Here is a 16548-nt window from a genome sequence, read left to right as displayed (position 1 = left end):
GCCACTGGGCAGCCTTCAAGCTCTGGGGGATGGGAGCCAGTGGACACGTTCTGAGGTGCTCTGTTTCTGGAGGGCCCTTTCTAATGGGTTACCTGCTGCCCACAGTGGAGACCAGCTTGATTAATACACCCTTGAGTTGTCTTGTCTTCACTCCCTTACCCCACTCCTGTTTCTCAGGACCACCTCCCCTAATAAACCCCCTGCTCATAAGCCCTTGTCTCAGGTTCTGCTTTGGGGGAAAACTCAGGCATTTATCATTTTCAGTTATCCACTTCTGTACTTTATTGGGAAGCTGTATTCTACACTTGCATTTCAGGATTTGGGCAGAGATTCTTGCGCTAACTTTATTCATTCAGGTAACTGACACTCTTAGAGTGACTACTGTACGCTGGGTACTGTCCCATGAGCTACTAGGTCCAGAGAGATAACATGTGAGGTTTTTGCTTCAGGCACCTGTCACTCCATACTAAAGCCACCATCCACTAAAGCTTGTAAGATGTCAGGACCTGCTCTAAGTCCTTTGAAAGCCTTACCTCACTTGGTCCTCTCAACAGCTCTGTGAGGAAGGCATTATTATTCCCATCTTTACAGGTGAGGAGACCAAGATTTGGAGACAGGAATTTGCTCCAGGTGGCAGGGCTGGACAGCGATGGGTGGGGTCTTCACCATGACTCTACACAGAGGACGTGTTCAGGCTACAAAAGGAAGATTGAGGTCACAGCTGTCTGGACAGGTGGGATGCTCACACAGTTCCGAGTAGGGGGCATATGCCCCCTGTGTTGCCCATGGGAATTCATACAGCTGGAGGCAAATCACAGATGAAGAAGGAATGAGAGGAGTACTGAGGGGTCAGGGGCAGTGCAGGCAGGCCCATGGGGAGGGGGCGCCATGAGCCAGTCCTTGTAGTTGACGCACTGCTGGTGGATGGGGCCGAGAACGCATCCCTAGTGACCTGCCAGCCTCCCTTCCCTTACCGCTCTGCTTCCTGTACCCACCAGGCCCTGCCTTTGCATCACTAGAGTTGGACAGGCTTAACCAGGGGTGGTTGGGGAACTTGGCAGGTGGGAAAGCAGCAGCCCAGGTCTGTACTCCAAAGTGGAGCAGGGATAAGAAGGGCCCCGCTTCTGTTGGGGGCATGAGTTTCTCCCCTGCCTGTACTTTAGAGGGATCGTCAGGCCTCTGTTAGAATCGGGCAGCAGTAGGTGCTGCTGAGAGCAGCCAGCCTGTGTGTGTGGACAGGCCTGTCTAGGCATCATGAGGAGCTGTCATTTACGGTCCCCTCGAGGTGGCTGCCGTCTGGAGCGAGGACCTGGGTAGAGAACATGGTCTGTGCCCCAGTAAGGATGAGTTCTTTGCCTTCCTGAGAAGTTGATCATTACTGGAATTTCTAGAAGACTATAGGCTGGGTTTTAAAACGACCTTGGTTGGATTCGTCCCGGGATGGTCCCTATAGCCTCTCCCGATGCGAGTGCCGCGACCTCCACCTGGGGCTGAACGCTCTCCACCAGGGCAGGCAGGCTGCGAGAAGACCAGGCAGAAAACCTCCCACACACAGTTGGCGAAAAGTGCTGTCCTCCCCAAGCCTCTTCCTTCTGATTCCTCTCTCCCAATCCTTCCCGCGCCCCCCCCCCACAAGTTCCTTCCTTCCTCTTCTCTATGGATTTGTGCCTTCTTTTTCTGTCTTGCCCTTCTTTCCTAATCTGTCCAAAATCCAGCTCAGGAAAATTAGGAACTCCCACAGAATGATTCACATTGAGTGTAAATGGCCAATAATACCTTTAAAAAAATAAAAGACGTCAAAAGAATAATTCTCTGTAGGTGAAAGGTGAGACTCCACACATCCAGCTGTCAACCAAGGGGCTAACTATCGGTCAGGTTGAGTTTCTTGTACCTTGTAATGCACAGGATAGTCTAGGTTATGTTGCAGTAACAAACAGCCCTCACCCCTCAGGGACTTAAAGCAGCAAAGGTTTATTTTTTACCCGTACTACATAACCATCAGGGTCATCTGGTGGCTCTGCTCTGTGATGTCGTTGTCCTTACTCTGTGGTCCAGGCTGAGGGAGCCTTGCAGGGGACCTACATCACAGGCGTTCAGATTTCATTGGCCCAAAGCAAGTGGCTTGGCCAGCTCACCTTTATTAGGTGGGAAACTGTAATGCTCATTCAGGGAGGGGAAGTGGGAATTGTTGAACAGCGATACAGTCTACCAGATGTCCCTACGTGTGGGTCCAGCCTCATACACCTGCCTTCAGCTTTAGCAGATACTCCCAGCAGCACCGCAGGCTTGGGGTCAGCATTCAAGGTGGGAGTTTTGTTAAAACAAAAGCAGGGCAGGTTTAGAGAAGGTGATGGTGTGGAAGTGACCTGCTCCTATCTCCATTCACCCTGCTCAGCCAGGAGCAGCTCTACCAATCAGGGAGAGATTTTGATCACAACACCTGCTCGTTTCACCTGCCAGAGACAGCCACCAGCTACAACTCAAGGAATTAGTTTCTTAAAGATAAAACGTTCATGGCAGGGGGTGTGTGGCCAAATATGAAAAATAATGGAGAGCATGTCAGTCAAAGTTGTGAAGCTAATCAAGGGCCCAACTTTGTGGCTGGTCGCTTTCCCCTAGTCTTCCTGCCCTTGTCCGCTCTTTCATCTGTTCTTGATTTACTGTGATTTACTCTGTGCTGGATACTTGTTAAACTTGGGTAACGTTAGTTCAGCTGAGATATGGGCTCTACCTTCAATAATCTCACAGTCTAATGATCAAAAATATACATATTTCATAAGGTGATATGAAGTGATAAATAAGGAATCTGTTATGGACTGAATTATGTCCCTCCAAAATTCACATGTTGAAGCTCTAACCCTCAGTGTGACTGAAGTTGGGAGATGGGACCTTTAAGGAGGTAATTAAGGTTAAATGAGGTCCTAAGAGTGGGACTCTATAATCTGATAGGACTTGTGTCCTTATAAGAAGAGACAGCAGAGATCTTTTTCCAAACACACACATAGAAGAAAGATCATGTGAGGACACAGAAGATGGCTGTTTGCAAGCCAGGAAAAGTGGTCTCACCAGAAACCAACCCTGGCAGCTTGAATTTGGACTTCAAGCCTTCAGAACCGTGAGAAAATAAATGTCTTGTTTAAGCCACACAATCTGATCTGTTATGGCAGCCCAAGCTGACTAATACAGAATCCACTCTAAGTTTGTTACTGAGGCCCAGGCCCAATCCACTCTTTTGTTTGTATAATATCATTTTTATGACTATTAATGGTACTCCATGCATGTGTGACCCTTCATAATACCCCAGGGTTTTTGCACTTCAGTTACAGGAATCTGTCCTCCCCACAGTCTCCTGGATTTCATAGTGCAGTTAGACATGTCTGTAGTTTATGGATAAGGAAACAAAATCACAGAGACATGATCTGCTCAAGGTCACAGTGACTGATTGTGATAAAATATGAGATCACATAGGTAGAGGGCTCTGAGGACAGGGCAGGAACTGGGTCACGTGTGGAATCCCAATCTGAACTTGCCACCACAGCCTGCTTCACTATCTAGGAGAAGGAAACACATCTCCTTCCTATTCATGAAGTATACTTTCTGTGTGGGTCTTAACCACCAAAACAAACAAACAGACCAACAAAAAACAACCCACAGAACCTCTGGCTGATGTCAGTCCTTTTGGTTTGTGCTAGACCTTGAGGTCACCAATTCCCAGGAGCCTCGGGTTTGGTGGTTGGGGTGGGCAGCAGGAGATCAGTCTATCTTACATCTCCCCATACTCCTCTTTCCTACCTTTCTTCCTTTCTTAATTATCCTTTTTCTGTGTGTTTCTGTCTCTCCTTCCTGATCCTGCTTCCTTTCCGATCCTCTTTTCTCATGGTTTTCACTTTGAATAATAAGAACGTTGGAATTTCATGGCGACATCCAGCCCAGCCTTCTCCATCTGCTGACCTGAGGCTTAGAGAGGAAAGTATCTGCTCAAGGGCAGCCAGTGGAATGAAGAGCAGAGGACACAGTTTTCCTGGGCCCAGCCAGGGACTTACCCTGCACCATCTGCGTCACTTTCCCTTTCCCCTCCCACACCACCTCTAAGCCGTGGAACGGGCCACGATGGACGTGAGTGCGAGCAGATGAGCTGTCTTCTTCCCTTCCCCTTGCCTCTATTGCCACCCTTTCCATTTTCTTCTCCCTATTCTATTTCTACTCCAGAGACAGCACTGGGTTCAGGGTCTCCACCCTCTGTCAAAATTGGGGGAAGAGGACCCATAAAATCATTTACACTTCGGTATAGCTTGCCAAGAAGACTTGAAGCAGGGATGGTAATCCTAGCGTTATCTCCAGAGTGTGTGACTGGAGGATTGTGTTGAGAGAGATTCAGAGGCAGATCCGACTCTGTGCCAAAGTGATGTCTGCTAACAGCATTGACTGGGAGTAAGTTTGCTTTCCCCAGCTTTGCAGGGTTATCGCCTCCTGCAATGCCTGCTTTATAGCTGAGGACAGAGCCTTAAGTAAAAGGATGTATCTGATATGGCTGAGTACACATATCATGTAGCTGGAGAAAGTACTGTTTCTCTACATCATAGAGGCCACCATCTCCTACTTATGGCCCAGCCTCTCCCCCTCCCCCTCCTAGCCGGACACATAAAGAAAGACCCCAAATCCCAAACTGCATTTTTATTATTTTTTAATAAACTTTATTCTATATTACAAATAGGTTTTTTTTTTGTTGTTCTGAACTGCAAAATAGGAATGCCTTATATTTACATACACAGGTATACAATTAATTATAACAAAGGTACAGAAGCTTGCCTTTACCAAGTTACAACTGGGCTCCAATTTAAATAGCATAGGTTTCCTTTTAAAAAACTTTTTTTTAAATCTTTTTTTTTTTTAATCTTACTCAGATACTCTTCTTTAAAATCAAAAGCAGAAGACCCTCTTCCTCTAATAGATTTCATCCACATATCTTTGAGGCTCATTGTAACACTGTTGTCTAAAGATATGTTTTGCTTTGTTCTAACAAAGGGTCGGTGTTCAAGGTGGGAGCTTCCTGGAAACAGAAGTGGGGCAGGGCTGGGAGTGGGTGACCCAAGCAGGAATGACCACCCTACCACCTTCAGCGCCCTGTCTCTGAGACTCAAAGGCCCCTGCCTGTTCCTTAAACCACCCATTCATCCTTTCCCGTTCCTCTTCCTCTCTCTAGTGTTTGAGACTTAACTCTGGGTCATCTGACCAGGCCAGACTCCTCTCCCCCCACCCCTTGGCTCACTGAGCCATTATCTCTTGTGGTACCCTGGAGGTGTTGGTTGCTATGGTAACTTGGCAGGACCCTGCTGAAGGAGATAGGCTGGTCTCTACAAGCTAAAGTGGGGAGGAGGGTGGCTACCTCCAATTCTTCCCTCCCATCTCAGGGCCTGGGGTTCTTGTTCTTGGTCAGTGCAGCCAACTCATGACTAAGCCAGGACCTCTGGCCTCACGGATGCCAGGCCCAGGCAGGGAGTGATGGAGGGGGGAGAGTCATCCACCCTAAAACACAAAGTCATGGTTTCCAAATGGAAACAAGGTTCTTTGAGGTAAACTAGCTTTTCTTTTTAAAGAACGGAAGGTTTAACAGGCCAAAACAAGCTGACAAGAACATCGGGGAAGGAGAACACACATGGACACATACACCTTCTAAGTTGTCCACCTGTATCGCGTCCAACAGTCCTGTTTGGTAAAGTGGTGTCTCAGTTTCGTAAGTGTCCTTTGCATTGCTCTTTAACCGTATCCTCTGTTTGGAGTTCTCCTCTTGTTAAGGGAGCCCTTCCAAAATGTGCTTGAGTTGTAAGATCAAAGATACCAACAAAAGAAGTTCTAATTCCAGATAAGGAAACTGGTGGAAGATGAGCTGCACAGACCTATTTGCTGTGAGCATCTGCCTTCTCGGGAGAGGGGGTCCCTCCACAACCAATCCCTAACAGGGTCTCCCTGCTGTTTGGGGGAAGCTGTAGGATTCAGCAACACCAGGGGCGGCCCAGAGAGAAGTGAAAGAGGGTAGAGTGGAGGGAAGGTGGGGCTCGCCTGATCAAGGTCACCGGGCCTTCCCCACCCTGGCCCAGCTCAGTCTCTGCTAGTACAAACAGAAATCTCTTTTTATTCATAGGGATTTTGTTTTGTTCTGATTTAGAGTAGTCACCTGCCTACTCAAGGAATTTAATTGGGACTCTAATGAGTATGTATAACTTTTACAACCAAAGCATCCTTTACATTTTATAAAAGCTGGATACTCCCCCTAATAATAAATAATTTTATTGGGGATCAAAGATTTGTAGTTTAAAAAAGCTCTCTCTTGAATGAACTTTTACTGCAGAGATTCCTTTCCTGGTGGGAGGCGGGGTCATTCAGTTTTCCAGAGGCTCCGGAGCGGAGCGTCAGCCTCTCCCAGGAGCTGCCTCTCCGGCGTCCCCTGTGGCTGTCCCTCAGCCTCCCAGTCTGTGAGATGACTCGTTTGCTATGCCTGTGGGGTGCAGAGGCAGGAGGGGCAGGGGTAGCACGGCGGGGCTCCAGCCAGCCAAGGGAAGCACCAAGAATGTTGGCAGCCACGGAGGCTGCTCCCCCTGGCATGGCCACGCCTGGGGATGTCCTGACCCATTTCTTTAACAACAGGGGGAGCCCCCCTGTTCTCCGGTCTCCAGTTTCTCCTCATCCCCTTGGAAGTCACAGATAAAGAGTTTTGTGTTCCCCCTGCCCCACCCCAGTATTTGGACTTTACATCCACGCCTGGGCTCCCTCCTTAATCTCAAACCCTTAAAATACACAAACAAAAAATAAACAACTACAGACCCCAAATAAACAGCCAACTTATGGCTTAAAGACAAAGGGAAGGGCTGAGGGATGGGAGGGGGGCTTAGTGGTCTATCCTGAGAGCTGACAGGGTAAGTGAGGGGCTGAGAGAAGGTTCTTGAGGACATGAACTAGAAGCAAGAGGGCCAGGAAGGAGGTGGGATCTGCCCGGGGCGGGTCTGCTGGGGGCACAGTGGGGACTCTGGTACCTGGATGCTTTTCATTCATGGGATGGCCTCTCAGACGCCCGCGCTGCGGTTCTCATTGGCGGGGCCAGTTCCTGGAAGGGCTGTGGTCCAGGGCCAAAGCTCCTCTCCCTCCACGGCTCTCTGTTTTTGATTAACAGTAATTAACCGTAGCCTTCACTGCGTTCGTTAAGTATTTGACTTTGCATCCTGTGAGGCCAAAGGAAGTGCCCCTTTGTCCTAAGAGCTGAGACGGATGGGATAAGGAGCTTTCCCTTTTAGGTGAGAGAGAGGGGTTGTTTAGGGCTCTGGAAACATCAGCAGGACTTGCCTTGTGGAATGGAGGCCATTTGGGAAATCACTGCTGTGGCTCCTCGGATGGGGGCCCACCGGCCCTGGCTGGGCCAGGGAGCCCCGAGAGCGCTCGCGGGGCGAGGCAGCTTTGGATGGGGCTAGGGCGGTCCCAGGGGGCTGGACTGAGGGCGGAGCTGTCCACCGGGGGCTGAGCAGCTCCTGAACTTAGCGGCTATGGGGTCTTGGGGCAGGGGCTACGCGTGCGTGCGGGAGGTAGGCAAGGGGGGAGGGGGCACTCAGGAGCTAGGCATGCAAAGGGGACAAGAGCACGAGGACCTGGGGTGAGGGGAGCGGGTGTGGTGCTGGGATAGTACGTCGACACTGCTCCCGGCCTGGGAGGTGAGAGCTGGGCCTGCAGGGCCAAGGTCAGAGACCTCGCTCCTGCCGCTGCTTGGGCACGGTCCAGGACAGTCTGCCTCAAATGTCGGGATTTGTTTAAACTGATTTCTGTCTTTCTAGCATCTCTGGCCTCACTCACTGGCCCACGGGCTCACAAGAGGGAGGCTCTAGGGCTCTGGGTGTGCACATCACGGTTGGCCTATGGGACGCTCAGGTTATCCTGGGTCCCTGACTTCCAAACCACCCTGAAAGCAGGGGGCAAGAAAAACATGTTTTCCTGAGGAAGTAACCGACACAACAGCCGACTTCACTTAAAGGTACCATTTGCAGTTAACCAAGAAATGCCAGGGTTTCTCCTTCCAAGGAAGGACAGAGAACGGCAAAGCCCAGACCTGGGGGAGACTTGTGCTCCCGGGAGAGATGACCAGCCTGCAGTTAACTTTCCCAGCCTCTCTCTCCCATTCTTTTAGATTCAGGACGTCGTAAAGTTCTCCCTCCCCCTCGCCACTCCCCGCGCCATCCTGTCTCACTTCAACATTCAGACTCCTTACCTCACCTAGGTCGGTTATTTCGACCGTGTGATCTCCTGGTGCCATTTTGGACCCTGGCGGTTTCAAGGGGTTGAGAGTGAAAGAGACGGGATGGAAGGGAGGTGAGGAGACACGGCCTTTTCTCCCCTGCTCTCTGCCCACAACTCAAGGAGTCAGATAAAGGTCCCACCTTAAACAGAACTGTGACCCTGAGCATTAACTGTGACACGGGGCGGGGCCTTGAAGAGACTTCCCTTCCAGAGGACCCAGTCTGCCCAAGGCCCTTCTCTGGCACATACTGGCCAGCACGGGGTCTCTGGCCCACCAGGAGGAGGTTGGGCATTCCAAGGGGAGGTGTGGAAAGAAGATCTGGGGGGAAGAGAGGCTTTTTGACAACGCTGCCTTGTCTTTACTTTGAAACATATCACACGTGCGCCAAGAATCCAAACGAAAGAAATGGAAAACGAACAGTAAAAGGAAAAAGAGCTCTTATGGGGATAGAAGCGGAGGGCGTGGAAACTTGCCCTCCCGCCTCCCCTCTTTCTTCCTGACGTTTCTCCCGAGGTGACTGAAGTTCCTCTTACAACAAAAACGTGGGGAAAAAAATTTGTACCGACAACGAAACGATAACAATAATCCAGTAAAAAAAGAAAAGCTTCAGCAGAACCATGATAACAGTCTTTTTTCTACTTGTTCATTTTTTTCTCTAACTGTGCAAAACTTAAAAAATAATTCAAAACACACTCATACACACATACTTACACTCAGCTTCCATTCAGCACATCTGTGTTAAATATGTTTGCGTCTGTCTTCTCCCCAACCCCTTCACATGTGCAAAAATATGTTAGCGGCCCAGGTGCCTCCTCAGCCCTCCTCTGGCTTGCTTCCTTCCTGGCCTGCCAGGGCTTGTGGCTTCTGGGGAGGAAATCAAATGATCAAGGGTAGAAACTCCATGCTTCTTCACCTGGCACTTCACTTGCCAAAACCTTTGGTTGCGCTTTTCCCCCTTGACGTGCGTATCTTCTCATTCTCCTCCTCCCGTCGGTTAGGTTACTTGTATCTGGCCCATCATCTGTCCTGCTCGACGTCACATCATGCCCTGCTCTGCGTCGCCATGGCCCGGCCTCCAGTCCCGTCCAGGATCCCCTTGATCACTGACCACCCTGATTTCCTACGGAGAGGTGCCCTCACCCCTCTGCACTCAGCACAGAAAACAAGTGTTGAAATGTCCCGAAGTTGCAGAATGAATGGTGAGCAAGGGCAGAGAAGGGAGATGCTTCAAATCCCCCTGATAGGACAAGAAAGCTTTCTGAGCTCTCTGCCTACTCCTGGGGCAGACACACACACACACACACACACACGTGCATGTGCACGTGAGATCACACACACACACACACACACACACACGTACTCCTATCCAAAGGGGCTAGCATTCTTTAAGCACAGGGTGCTCCACACATGTTGCTGGAAATGGTGTGGTTCCTTCCTCTTTCCACGTGGGGCCCCTGTGGAGTGGATGGCAGGGGAGGATGTCTGATGCTCGGGGAGTGAAGGCGGGACTGTGGAACCTTGTCCCCAGCCCCACCTGAGTTGATGCCGCTGCTTGCCTCCCGGAGTGGTGTACAACTCCACACCGGGGCTGCCGGGCGAGTCTATGGCGGAGACTGGACCACAGATGGAGATGGTGTCTAAGGTCCCTTCAAAGTTATAGGTTTCCATGATCCTCCGTCAGACCGTCTCTCACCATAGCCCCTGCTCACCTAGGACACATGTCTGAGCACACATTCGTCTGGCTGGCTAAAATGATGTATCCGTGGATGGAAGGACAGATGGAGGAACAGACGCCAGAGCCAAGGTCAGTTGTACGTCCCTTCCCCCTTTTCCAGCCAGGTCCTTCCTCTTGATTCTTCGCTCCTTCCCAAACACGACAAACCCGGGACTGAGTTGGGCTGGCATTTTGGTTTGTCTCTGCGAGGCTGTGCTTGAGTGTGTTTCTTTCCATGATGACTGCCAAAGAGCTGAGGGAGGAGAGTGACTAAAGAGACAGCTGAGATGTTGATGAAATAATTCCCAAGGAGGTCTGAACAGTCCAGAGACAAAGTCACCTGCATCTGCACCGGCACCGGGTTCTGCAGGGAGCCAGGGGCGAGGCTGTCAGGTTCTGCAGGGAGCCAGGGGCGAGGCTGTCTGCCCCAACTTTCCACAGAGTTCTCAGGAAGGATGGCGGGGATGGGAGCCACCGAGAGAGCTGGAGGTAGGATCTCCCAGATGCACTCGGCATTTTACCTTGACCCCTGATGAGCGATGACCAAGGAGGATGGAGGTGTGTCCTCTAGACGGCACTCGGGGATCTACAAGGGATCAGACCCATGACTCTGGTCGTGATTCATTAGCATGTGGAGGCAAATGGGAAACAACCAATTCTGCTTCCAGGGTAGATGCAGCTCTCTTCTTTTCTCCCTCTACGTGTTACATTTCTGCCGCTGTGAGCCAGATTGGGAGGTTGGGAGGATCTCCACAGTGGGCTGTAACTGCTCTTCTTTCTCCTGTCTGGTTTTCCACAGGCCGGGAGGAGACTGGGCAGGCAGGGCCCTATGGGCACTTGGAAAGGCTCCAAGAAGATTGGAAGGGAACAAAAAGGCCTCTGGATGCCAACCCAACAAGTGGGAGACAGCCTGCGAGGCACCCCACGACGCTTCACGTTCCCCACTCCAGCCACATGCAGGAGGTGCAGCCTTCTCACAGTTGCAGAGGGACCACGCCACTGACAGACCCCCTGGAGGTGGAAACCTGGGCCAGGAGACGTCTTCCCAGTGAAGGTAATACAGAGCTCACTGCCTCGTCTGCAGGCCAACGTTCGGCTCAATGCGGGGCTATCAAAACGTGGAAGGTGAAGTAGCAGTACAGAAACATCCTTCATCCTCACCCACATTCGGGCCCTGCCGCTGATGCATGGGGTCAGCAGGGAAAGAGGGCCCCCTCTGATGTCTTCTGGTCACCAGGTCCCTCACGGGGCGGGGGGGGGCGGCATCCTGGACTAACTGAGGGTCGGTGGCTTGGCTCAATCAATCGTGTTGGTAGAGCAACTGAAAGAGAGGGGATCCAGGAAGGAGAGAGAGACAGAAACAGGCCGAGAGAGAGAGAGAGGGAGATAGCGCTGCTCAGGGGATGCTGCTGATGCCGGTCGGAACTTGCACTTGGTAAAGATGATAATCTAGACTGAGGCACGGCTTGGTGTGTCCCTCCCTCCAGGGGGTGCCTGGAAGGACGGTTCTCAGCTGTCTAAGCTCATGAGGGTTATGACTTGTTCTAGTTTGTAGGCCAGTTTCTGCTTCCCACACTGGTCATCGTGGTCCAGAGGTCCAAGGATCTGTTGAAAAGCCAAGAACGGGGCGGTCACTAGTTTGCGTGTGTGTGTCTGTGTTCTTAGGGTACAACTGACAGGGGGCGTGGTCAGAGGGTCTGGGAGGATGTGTGCAGGTGAAGCGGCCCACACGAGGTGGCAGGGGAGGCACACAGCCTGGGTGACGGGGTTGGGAGGTGCGGGGCAGTGCTCGGACATAGGGGACACACGTGTGGGCACCCAGGTGTCAGTGAGCGCAGGATGCCAGCACACGCACCAGCATGTCTGAACACGTGTACATTTCACTGCCCACGGAAGACAGGTGGGAGTGGGCAGAAGACACCTGCTGCAGTTACCTAGAGGTTAGACAGCAAACAGGTCCATGCCCAGTGGGAAGTATGGTGCTGTCTCGGGGTGACTATGATTTCACGATATCAAGACATTCCACCACCACCACCCCCGCACTGTGAAAAAGGAACGTCTTCCTCGTCCACAATCCAAGGCCTGAAATTCCACATTTAGCAAGTTATTTGGCTCCCCTTTGCCTGTTAAGAAACCAGTATCCCTCGGAGAGTTATGTCTTAAGCTTTACTGGTCATTGACACCCAAGGGACAATGTCTGCACAGCCTTTGCTGAGATTACATGGGTGGCGGAGGACGGCGACAGAGCAATTGTGGACACATGAAGGAATATGTATTCGAAGCTGGCTCAGACTCAGGAGCTGTAGGATTGAACAAGGGCTCCACCAGTTTCTGGCCGGGTGATGTGGGGCAAAACATGTAACCTCTCTGAGCCCTCATTTCCTCATGTGTACAATGAGATGGGACGTGTGACTCCCTCTCGGGCTGCTCCAGGAGAGGGGATAAAGTCACGTGACATGTGGGAGCGCCCATCACACAATGCTGGCTCCAGCAGGGGCATGTGACGGCAGGGCTGCTCTCTGCGGGTCCTGGGGTCTGAGGGAGCAGGGAGGAGAGAGGAGGCTGAAGGCTTGAAGGGAGGGTCCCAGAGCTTTGGACGTCCTGGCCCAGTTAATAAATTTTTAATTGGGGAGACCAAGCGAGTTGCCAACTTCTTAGCTGGCCGAGGACCACCAGTGACTGGCCCCAACATTTCATAAAGATGGGACGTTTTAATACTAACCGTAGACGAGTGAACTTGCAGACTAAGGGACAGGCCTTTGCAAGATGAGACAGTGGCACTCATGTATTGGCCTACTGTACATCGTCCTCACTTGTCACGCGGCCACAGACACGTGGAAACTGCCCTGGATTAGCACTGGCCCGTAGGCTGGCTCTGGGGTCCCTCCCCTAGAGGACCCACCACTGACTTGCCCTGCACTTGAGGTTCACAGCATTATACTGCTCATGGCCTGTGGACACCAGGCCCTGGGCCCTGCTGGGGCTCCTTCCTTAATCCAGAGTTCCTAGACCCTCCCTCAGGAGTGAGGCTGGGAGGAAGCAGAAAACCCGGGGCCCTGGCTTCAGCTCCTGTTACTGTCTTCCACTCACAAGGCAGCTATGCTGCTGCTCAGACATGGGGAGCCTGGATTCTGAACCTACCTGGTCTATACCGGTATGACCAAGAAAACCATGGGCACCTCTGTGCGGCCAGAAAGAAGGCAGTGTCTGCAGGGGCAATGACCCCAGATGAAGTTTCCTAACTAGGGACTGCAGCAACTAAAAATAGACTCCATTCTGCTCTGGTCTGTATCTATTCTGTTCTGATTCTCTCCTACCCTATCATCTTGTTTTCTATTCTATCCTATTCTATTCTATTCTTTTCTTTTCCTTATGACCTGCCCATGGAAGTGGGGAACTATTTACTTAAAGATAATTAGATCAGAGAGAGAAAGGGAAAAAATCAAGGAGAGGGAACAGCAGGAAAGAAAAAATAAAGAGAAAAAAACAAAAGAGATACTTGATCTATATATCTGAAAAGAACAGGGATTAATGTAGAACCGATAAGACTGGTAAGTTTCTAGCATCCCTGTCTTTAGAGCACAGCCCTCAAGTCCTGGGTGGTAGAGTTTCCCCAGCAGACGTGGGGGAGGGGGTGTGTCTGACAGGCTGCTCCGGGCAGGGATTTCTGGGTCTCTGCCCCAGTCCTTCCCAGCGGGCCCCGAGCAGGGCAGGGCTCACCTCCTCGCTGTACTTGCCCACGTAGGAGAAGATCTCGGAGAGCGCGCTCATGGTGTTGAACTCGTTCATGTGCATCCGGGACTGCTCAGCCAGGTACGCGTTCATGTCCTGGTCACTGATGGCCGGCATCTTCCCGATGTCCGAGTAATACCTGCCGAGGCATGAGAGTGAGGAACCGTGTGTGCGGTGCAGAGGAGAGATGGAAACTCCCAGCGCCGGGTCTGGGGCCAGCGGGTTCGGAGGGTGACCCAGACACTATCAGAGGGGGAACAGGATGGGGACAGGAGGAAGGAGCGACTATCGCCTGCACTGGCTTTGCTCCCGGCTCCCGGAAGAGTGGTCCAGTCTGCCTCGTGTGTCCTTCTAACTCCCCCTCCCACAGACGCAAGACATCCCCTCCATGGGGCCTGAAGGCTCTTCTAGGCAGTTGCCCTGCCCTGATGCCCCCCCCTCTCTGAGGTTAGCCAGGAGAAGGGTGGGGCTGGGGGCCGCTTGCGGGGAGAGGCTGGCAGAAGGCAATCAGTCATTGTCACCTGCAGCTGTGCACTCCTGTCAACTGGTTAATTAGATGCCAACATTTACATTTTTAATTTCTGAAGTTTGACATTTTATGCAGCAACCCCCAGCTCTCCCACCAGAGGGGAGTTGTGTCGTTTCCTAATGAGGAACTGAAGGGCCCTGGTGCCCCCGAAGACAGGTGCTTTCGGCTGTGGGCTACGGGAAGGAGACCAGGCACCTGCAAAGGTGGGGGAGCATCAGGGCCGTGGGGCAGCACGCCCAGGAGTCCTTGTGGTGTCCCAGCTCAGCCCACGGTGAACGCCCGCGGCTTCATCGGTGGGGAGAGTGAGCCTGGGAGCTTAGGACAGAGGAGGGTGGCGGGGACAGTCACCAGGGTGGGGACTAGGGTGAGACAAGTGAGGCAGCTGGGGAACAAAGTTTTCGGAGAGTCACTCTCACCTGGGAAGGTGCAGGTGACAATGATAGGCCTTGGGTTCCCAGAACTCAAGGCTTGATCAGGTGAGTGGAGGGAGTATTCTCAGAGGCTCTGGTTCATTCTCACCCTGGACTTCAGCCCTGCATCTCTCCCTCTGCATCCCTTACCATGCTGACCACAAATCTCTCAGTCCTGTGCCCACCTTCACCTCTGCCCCTAGGTGCCCAGGAGTTGGGTGGCAGACTATCAGAGGTGGCACTCGCTCAAGGGCCTGTGTGAACGACAGGTCAGTTTGCGCCAGGGCATCCCCAGGCCGGCAAGGATCGGCAAGGGGTGGGCTGGCCGCCCTACTGGAGCCACAGCCCTGCACGGAGGCTGTCCTGCCTCCTGCTCATTTGGACTTCCTTTCTTCACGATGTTATTTCAGTGTGGGGTCCTCTCTTCCCTCGCCCTCCCTCGTCTCCAGAGCCCTTGGGCCCCTCAGCTCCCTGTCCTGTTTCATTTTGGTTCCTCTGTTCCATCCCAGAAGAGCCCACTCTCTTTCAGGCCTGACTCCCACCCCAAAACATCTTTAGGGTCCCCAGGGTTCCAGGTAATGACATCCCAGGTGTTCAAGTTCCAGGGAGAGACTCGATGCATTGCCTCTATTTCTGGAAGGGAATAAATGCAATGTTCCCTTTGATAGCAGAGAACCAGGGCGTCAGTGGTGGCCCCAACCTCGCCACTCCTAAGGAGATTTGTGCCATCGTCCCCTCGCGACTCCATGCCTAGTGAGCAAATACATTTGTCCGGCAAAGGGTCACGTCCACAGGTCGTATGGGGGGGAGGACACAGGAACAAACGAGCCTCTCGCTTCTGTGTCATGGCCAGCAGCCAGACGCAGCTCTGGCAACATGGCCGGGCCCAGAGTTTCCTCCAGACAGTTTCACCGTGTCACCACGGACAGCCAGACCTACTGACCGTGAGGAAAACCCCAGGATCCCGATGGGACGTGACCATCATCAGGAGCAAAGACCCCTGCCCTTCCCGTTACTTGCTGCTGAAACCTTACAGGTAGGTGGACGGCAAAGACCCCTGCCCTCCCCGTTGCTTGCTGCTGAAACCTTACAGGCAGGTGGACGGCAAAGACCCCTGCCCTTCCCGTTGCTTGCTCCTGAAACCTTACAGGTAGGTGGACGGCAAAGACCCCTGCCCTCCCCGTTGCTTGCTCCTGAAACCTTACAGGTAGGTGGACGGCTCTGTCAGGCTTTCTGCAAACAGCATGAGGCCTACTACTGCGACCTTAATGGTTGTGAGGGGCCTCAGAGCCCAGGTCAGGGACCACTGTCTTCATGGGAAACAGCAGTCGCCCGGCACTCTGTCCCTTCGCAATTGCGTGCCTTTACCGCACTAAAAGCCCAGTCCTTTGCTCCAGAGAGGATATACAGAAAATGAGTCTGTGTGAGAAAGAGAGGGAGAGGGTGTGAGGTGGGGTTGAGAGGGGAGTGTGGGAGGGCAGGGGTCTAACTCCTCACCTGCAGTCATGGGGGCAGACGGCCTGGACGTGCGCTGCGTGATTCCCGCTCACAGTGAGGTCAGGTCTGCACGGGGCAACCCGCCCCTCCTCTGCTGCCTGTGTGCAGAGGGCGCTGGATGGGGCCAGCGCACGTCGGTGCCACACACAAGCCTACGAGTGGATCGATCGACCGCATGTCCTCACCTTGAGCAAGTTCTAAATGGCTGAGCTGAGTGGCTCTGGGCGGTCTGACGTCCTAGAGGAGTGTGGGGCTTGAGGTCTGCTGACATTCGGCCCATCCTCACCCCAAGCCCCGCCTGGAGCTAAGTGGGCCCACCGCCCCTGCCGGTCTCTGCTGCCCTTGCCTCGACCTCTCCCTGCTCCTCTCCAGGGCTCTGCCCAGC

At 52.6% G+C, this 16548-nt stretch overlaps 2 protein-coding genes across 7 annotated transcripts in view; one reads left to right on the top strand and one right to left on the bottom strand.

Moving 5' to 3' along the window:
* LOC112394958 (uncharacterized) overlaps positions 1-15744 on the top strand; it is a 93439-nt gene extending 77695 nt beyond the window's left edge. The window contains exons 3-7 of one of the 2 annotated variants that reach the window (XR_003002267.1): positions 9280-9480; positions 9995-10085; positions 10795-11049; positions 13741-13808; positions 14870-15744. Coding sequence is in view for 1 of the 2 variants with exons in the window: in XM_024737972.1 (XP_024593740.1) it covers positions 9060-9480; positions 9995-10085; positions 10795-11047 (765 nt within the window). In the remaining variant the exon portion in view is untranslated. Of the gene's footprint in view, positions 1-9057; positions 9481-9994; positions 10086-10794; positions 11097-13740; positions 13809-14869 lie in introns of those variants that run through there. The other variant, XM_024737972.1, reaches the window with a different exon arrangement.
* Positions 11252-16548, bottom strand: part of PLXNA4 (plexin A4) — a 366609-nt gene continuing 361312 nt past the window's right edge. For all 5 annotated transcript variants that reach the window (XM_024737970.1, XM_024737968.1, XM_024737969.1 and 2 more), the window contains 2 exons: positions 13716-13866; positions 11252-11600 (listed from right to left, as the gene is read on the bottom strand). In XM_024737970.1, coding sequence (XP_024593738.1) covers positions 11505-11600; positions 13716-13866 — 247 coding nt within the window. In that variant the 3' untranslated portion in view covers positions 11252-11504. The remainder of the gene's footprint in view (positions 11601-13715; positions 13867-16548) is intronic.

The sequence above is a fragment of the Neophocaena asiaeorientalis genome, unplaced genomic scaffold (assembly GCF_003031525.2).
Source record: "Neophocaena asiaeorientalis asiaeorientalis breed wild unplaced genomic scaffold, Neophocaena_asiaeorientalis_V1.1 scaffold364, whole genome shotgun sequence".
In the NCBI taxonomy this organism is placed as follows: domain Eukaryota; kingdom Metazoa; phylum Chordata; class Mammalia; order Artiodactyla; family Phocoenidae; genus Neophocaena; species Neophocaena asiaeorientalis.
Note: the sequence above shows the minus strand (reverse complement) of the source record. Positions and strands in the feature narration are given on the sequence as shown.